This window comes from Chinchilla lanigera, unplaced genomic scaffold (genome assembly GCF_000276665.1).
Source record: "Chinchilla lanigera isolate Chin_1 unplaced genomic scaffold, ChiLan1.0 scaffold00009, whole genome shotgun sequence".
In the NCBI taxonomy this organism is placed as follows: domain Eukaryota; kingdom Metazoa; phylum Chordata; class Mammalia; order Rodentia; family Chinchillidae; genus Chinchilla; species Chinchilla lanigera.
In genome coordinates this window covers 23,370,344-23,377,455 of record NW_004955410.1, presented here as the reverse complement: position 1 = coordinate 23,377,455, position 7,112 = coordinate 23,370,344, and the positions used below count along the sequence as shown (strand labels likewise).

Sequence of the window (7,112 nt, the reverse complement as noted above, 5' to 3'; positions counted from 1 at the left end):
TTTGGTTTTTCTCCGGTACCGGGAACCGAACTCACGACCTTGCGCTTGCCAGGCAGGCGCTTTTGCCGCTGAGCTAAATCCCCAGCCCCAGGAAGTAGTATTTCTATGAGTGGAATTGTCTAATATGTTGAGCTCATTTTCTCTCAGCTCATAATGAAGTTATAATAATGTATACAAGAATCGGAGTGAAGGATGAAAAGTAATATCCAGTGTTGGATATCTCACAGAAACACTTGCTTCAAAACCTGGTAAGAGCTGGGCATGGTGGTGCACGCCTGTAATTCCAGCATTTAGGGGGCTGAGGCAGGAGGATTGTTGAGGGTTTGAGACCAGCCTGGGCTACAAAGTGAGCTCAAGGCCAGCCTGAACTACATAGCGAGACCCTGTCTCAAAAAGACCAAAAAAAACAAAAAAGAAAACCAAAAAAACCCCCAAAACAGATAAGATGTAGGTATTTTTATTTTTCTGAGTGAGTTGAACTTGGAAGAGTTCAGGGCATTTCACCAAGGTCTCACTGCTAGTAACTGAAAGATCTAGCACTGCAGCCCAGTTTTGTATGGTTCCCAAACAAGAAAGATAACCATCTACAAATACCATGAGTGGCTTAACTGTCTGGATTTTTAGGTCAGAGACCCTGTACTAGCATGTAGGGAAATTACTTAACCTTTGTAAACTTTCAAATGCTAATCTGGACAATGGACATTTTAGCAAAAGAGGTGGATTCACAAAGTTGTGAGAACTGACGTAATAGTGTATCAAGTATGATTGAAAGACACAGTTAATGTTTAAATTTAAAAAAATTATTATAGCAAAACACACTGACATTAATCTCCCTCAGAATATTCCCTCTCCTTCGAACGTATGTAGCCTCTTGATCTTGCCACTTTCTGAAGCAGTTCTGGAAGTGCTCCTTCGTGAATGTCTTTAGTTATACTATCTCAGCTACCTTGATGTCCCGAATCAACTCAGTGTTGACTTTTCAAAGTCATTTTGATTTTGGGGAAGAGCCAGAAGTTGCATAGTGCCAGATCTGATGAAGAAGGTAGTTGAGGACACACTGTCATGTTTTTTATGAGCCCACCTTTCTGTTGGTTGGACAGCACTCAGCAGCAGCATTCACCATATTTTTGATCACATTTTGCTCTCTTTTTTTTTTTTTTTCTGGTACCAGGAATCAAACTCATGACCTCGTGCTTGCTAGGCAGGCGCTGTGCCGCTGATCTAAATCCCCAGCCCCTTTTGATCACATTTTGGAATGAAGGAAAAGAGACTTCTAGGACTGCTTCAGAAAGTGGCAATAGGCTGGGCATGGTGGTTCATGCCTGTAATCCCACACACAGGAGGCTGAGGCAGGAGGATTTCTGTGAGTTCAAGGCCAGCCAGAGCTACAAAGTGAGCTCAAGGCCAGCCTGAACTGCATAGTGAAACCCTGTCTCAAAACACACACACACACACACACACACACACACACAATCCAAACCAAAAAAAAGAAAAAAAGAAAGTAGCAAGAGCAATGTGTTTGAAGCAAGGGGAAGTAATGTGAGGGGGCTCAATGGCAATGTGTCGTTTATTGCAATACTTACTAAAAATTTAAACCGTATGTTTTGATTGCCCCTTGTATAATGAGCACTTGATAAACCCTAGTGATTATCCTTTGCTTAACCAATGTCTGTTTACTAAAAAGGTGCCTATTATGTGAAGAAGCTACTGTGGGGACAAGGATACAGGGGAATGAGACCTCTGAGGAGCGTGCTGTGTGGGCCTATTGTCATATGTCCCTTTGCTTGTTTCCTGCTCCCGTGAAGCTAATGCTCTGGAGAAGGCAGAATAACTGGCTCTGACATTGCAATGCAGATTATTCTTTTCACATGTAGATTACTTTATTAATTGGTTTGACATCCCTGGAATAATAATAAAATAGAAACTTTGCTTGGGTTCTTTCTTTGATTGGAGGAACATTTTAACAATTGGGCCCCTTTTGATAATGAGACCAGTCCAAGGGAGAAAACCTTTCTGGGACAAGATTCCTTTTGTCCTAACTCTCTCCCACTCCCCGATGCTTACTGAGCTTTTTGTTTTTGGAAGGCCAAAGCCTTAACTGGATCTGGTGACCCGGTGGCTACAATTCTCTCCAGGCCCTTCTTCCCCCAAACAAAGTTTTGTGTCCTCCATGATACTGCATGTTCATGTTTATTATTGTATTTCAGATGAAAGAAGGGGATCTTACCTTCTCACTCTCGTTGTCAAGGGCCGACGTGGCCTCATCCAACAGTAAAATTTTGGGTTTTCGTAGAAGGGCCCTTGCAATAGCTAGCCTCTGTTTCTGGCCACCAGAAAGCTGTGCTCCCTTCAGTCCAACTGGCGTGTTGTATTTCTGTTACAGTAACATGCAATTAAGGAAGCAAGCCTTGGTTATTTAAATTAATATGGCCACCCTTATGGGCAAGAACCAGACAAATATTTCAAATTTTGCTACTGTGGAAAATTTGTGTCCCAACCAGTGCTGGAATCAATCCTTGGGTTTTGTTGTGAATAAATGCTTGATGAATAGAAAACACTACCATCCCATTTATGAATCATATGTGATCCCAAAGAGCAGAACTTTGCCATTATCCTTCTGCAAAGGAGTTTTTAAAATTAAAGCATAAGAAAAAAAATTGTTGGCAAGAAAAAGTTCCCAGTAAACACACGTTCTTTTCCATTAAGTTATATTACCTTCTATTTTCAGGTCACAATGATTCAAACTATTTTAGAACAACCAAGAAATTGAGTTCCTTCCCCTTGGCCCCCGCTAACGCTCTGGGGACATCTCCCTGTGGGACATCTCCCTGTGGGACGTCTCCCTGCAGATGCTGGGATTCGGTGCTCAGTGGGTCATGCACCTTCCCGGAGGTGAGGCTGGCAGCTTGACGCAGTCCTTTTACATTTACACACCGCCAAGTGCTCTCCGTGACATTTAGTACTATTTCCCAGCGTTTCCACAGACGCCCTACTTACTAATAACCTTTGCCTGTGGTTCTTTCCTGTGGAAGTGGAAGTGAGGAACATTGCCTTCATATCTCGAAGCCGACATGATCCCCAAATCATGACTGGTCAGTTCATTTGGAGTAAGCAGGTTCCTGCTGGCTCTTTAGACTGTCCTGTTGCCTTTGCCTCCCGCTCAAGATTTCTCACTGTGAGGGGCTGGGGATTTAGCTCAGCGGCAAAAAGCACCCGCCTGGCAAGTGCAAGGTCGTGAGTTCGGTTCCCGGTACCAGAGAAAAACCAAAAAAAAAAAAAAAAAGATTTCTCACTGCTCTCTAGTAGCCTTTGGCATTTGCCTAAGGAACATCTGTCATTGGTATCCAGACGAGAGAGCACGTGGATGGATCAGCCCCACTGAAAAAGCAAGTTCCAGTGTGCCGCCTTCCAGAGAATCCTGTAGCAGCGTCTCTCAGAAGGTGCAGTGGGCCATTCATGGATGGCTCATTTTGCTTTAATGCCTGGGAGAAGCACAAGGAAACTGCCTTTCTCTCCACATCTGCCTGCTTTCGGGAGCTGTGTGTGGAATGGTTGTCCAGAGTCTCTGACACAGCCTTAAAACAAATATGTGTGCTTCACCTCTGAGTTTTCTTCTCCAGTTTAAAATGTATAACTGCTGGTTTTATATCAAACAATGGCTGTCTGGATTACCAAAGCCCAGTGAAAGTGTCTTTCCTAAAGTTTTTGCTTGTTTTCCAGAGAACATAGAGTTTAGCTATCTTCTCCGGGATTTATCTGGGACTGCCAGCAGGTAGTCTAAGGACTTTGAGAATTTGGAACTAGAATTAAGAAAATATGGACTTGCATATCTGTCAAACAGATTGCTGTAAGGCGCCAGGGTTGCTGCTTTAGTGCCAGTGTCTGCTGTCATCACAGAACCTATTGGTTATGTGAACAAAAGACAAAGATTTAACAGCTGGTTGTTTTTCTTTCTTTTTTTTTTCTCCGGTACCGGGAACCGAATTCATGACCTTGCGCTTGCCAGGCAGGCGCTGTGCCGCTGAGCTAAATCCCCAGCCTCTTGTTTTCCTATCTTTACAAATTTGATTGTGTCATTTCCCTGTTGAAGAAAATACCTAGTGCTTATTACCAAACTCTGTGGCCTGATGTATTGGGACCTTTACATTTAGTCCTAGAGCATATTTTTGCCTCTTCTCAATTCCTTTCTGTGATTCTCAATTTCTTTCTTTCTCTAACACCTGAACCCCTTTTACATGTACATATATATTTGTGTATATGCTCATTTTGTCTGCTAAGAATGACTTTGTCCCTCTCTGCCTAATAAACTCTTAGTCTTAGGACCCAGTTCAAAGCAGTGTTGTCTGCGTGATTTTCTCTGGGGTTTTCTGCCTTGCAGTCGGTCTCACTGCTGCCCTGTATTTGATTGCGGCAGACTGTGCCCTGTAGTGTAGATTTCTTTGATCATTGTTCACCATCGTGAGCCAGCTCCTGGGAATTCCACAGTTTTGCTATCTTTTAAATCCATTTCATTCTTACTTTACTTTTTTTTCTTGCTACTGGGATGCCCTACCACTGAGCTACATCCCCATCCAGTTTATCTTTTTATGCTGAGGCAAGGTCTTGCGAAGTTTTCCAGGCTGGCCTCACACTTGCAATCTTCCAGCTCAGCCTCCCAGATGTCAGGGATTAAAGGTGTGTACCATCGTGCCCAGTGATTGTACGTTACACTTACTAATTTAAACCTTTAAAATAGATCCCTGGAGATAGCCCCTAACTAATCTCTCAAACTCCTTGTCATTTTATATTGTTATTTACATGTCCAATAGGTGTGTAATTCCAAACATCTTCTCTATTCAAAAACCTTTAATGAGTCCTTAAAAACTGCTAAGGTAAAAATATCTTTGCTTTTTATTCAAATACACAGTTTTACCTTTTTTTTTTTTTTTCTGGTACTGGGAGTCAAACTCACAACCTTGTGCTTGCCAGGCAGGCGCTGTGCCACTGAGCTAAATCCCCAGCTCCCCACAGCTTTACCTTAATGTGGTCATCAAACATTATATTTTATATGTTCTACTCCCTAGTCTAACTGCTTACCATTCTATGAACACATTAGTAGTTTCTGTCTCTATGATTCTACTGAGACCATATCCACTGCATTACAGAGTGGATTCCAGCCTTGGCTACAGATGTTCTAGCTGATCAATATTCAGGTTGCCTGTAAATTCTCTAAGTGCCTGTCTGACCTGCCAGCCTCTGATCCACACCCCTGAGCTCAGTCGTTTGCTTACAGTCTTCATGCATTGCAATGATTTGTGTATGTGTTGGTCTGTGTTCATTTCAGCAATGAAGAATTATATTTTATTTGTCTTGGTAACTTCTCTAAATAACAGCCCCTGGTTTGCAAAGAACAAGGCTCAGTGGCCATGTACTGAGTGAGCAGATGCATGAGTAGTGGGACAGGGAATGAAGATAAGAAGTGCAGAGTCTGAGTAAAGAGGTAGTTGGCAGAAGGATCAATTCATAAAAACAAAGACAAAATAAATCCTCAGTGAGCAAGAGTGTGGCAACTACTGTAACATGAAGAACATTAAAATGGATAATATCTGGGTGTGTAACATGTGAAGCTTTCCTTCTGTGACTGCTTCAAGTATGGAGATACACCGTATATTCAGTGTTACTCCAGGGGCCTAACTTCTCTCTCAGAGTTTTGCTTGCTTGTATTTACACTGATACTGTGGCCGTATATTTGGAGGGGATGCTGAAATCCATTTATGTATTCTAGAAAACTGATTCTGTCCAAAGGAAGTACAGCACATTACAAAGTTCACTTTTATTTTTCTTCCCCAAATACCTAGGAGAGTTGTAACATGTTCCTAAGTGTCACACCCATTCCGAGTTCCCCAGCTACGGCAGTTACCTGGACTGCCCTTCTGATAGAGGAGGAGCTGCTTTTGGGCACTTGGTTTCCATCTCTGAAACCCCAGAACTGCCCCACATATCCCCCTCCTTCAGTATATCACAAGGAATCCAAGTCCAACAGTGATTCTTTGTACAGCGTTGGAAAGCTAATGGGACTTCCTGATCTGTACGGTGGCCTGGTTGTGTCGTCCTTCTGCACTGTGATGGAGCTTAACTGTCTGTCACTAGAGTGCTGGGAACAGGAAGGGCTGTTTTCCTCTTCCTCGCCCAACTCCACGCAAGAGGGCAGCCTCATCTTACCCAGAGTATTAGCCTAAGGTGTTATTACAATGTAGTTTTTCCAAGAAATCTCTAATTGTAATTTTTTGATGATTTTTATTTTGGCACTGGATTTCCATCTGGTTGATTCTACAGTATTTTTTGGGAAATAATGTTATGAAGGTGAATTAAAGTTAAATTAAAAAAAAAAACACTGAGAAATAAACTATCACTTTTTAATTTTTAAGGAAATAAACATTTTGGTTTTTAATTTTTTTAACATTTGGGTTTTGGAGTCTATTTGAGAAAAGCACAATATATCTTTGCAAATGTAGTTTTGGATAAATTTGAGAAATAGTGCAATGAAAAGAATGAAGGATAGTAAATAGTGTACGAATAAAAGTCAAATGGTAAAAATATAAAATTGACAGCACTAGATATAAACTGAAAAAAAAAAAAAAAACTATCAGGTTGATGTGGATAGCAATCTGACTATGAATTAGCAATGCAGAGTTCCTTGGGTAGAAAAGGCAATTGTCCCAGAAAGACACAACATTGCACCATTTATGGAAAACATGTTAAGCACAGCAATATGTTTAGTAATGTGGAACCTTCCCAGAGTACAGGAAATCATGAATGGCCTGTTTCTAGTTGTAGGCATCATTCAGTGCGAAGCAGAGCTGGAGTGGGAAGAGCCAACAGTTTTAAAGTTCATGTGGTAAATTGTAGGGTAACCATTACTCTCCACCAAACAGCAGTGCTCTACGTTAACTGTTTGATATACTGGTTGTGAAACTCTTACTCCTTTTCAAAATGTATTAGAAAACTACTGTATAAAAATCAGACTATAAAAATTTGTTTCTGGGGCTGGGGATTTAGCTCAGCGGCAAAGCGCCTGCCTGGCAAGCACAAGGTCGTGAGTTCGGTTCCCGGTACCGGAGAAAAACCAAAAA

General features: G+C 41.7%; 1 protein-coding gene across 1 annotated transcript in view; it reads right to left on the bottom strand.

Moving 5' to 3' along the window:
* Window positions 1-7,112, bottom strand: part of Abcb5 (ATP-binding cassette, sub-family B (MDR/TAP), member 5) — a 95,738-nt gene that overhangs the window by 1,545 nt on the left and 87,081 nt on the right. Inside the window, exon 26 of the mRNA XM_005377366.1 lies at window positions 2,228-2,374. Coding sequence (XP_005377423.1) covers window positions 2,228-2,374 — 147 coding nt within the window. The remainder of the gene's footprint in view (window positions 1-2,227; window positions 2,375-7,112) is intronic.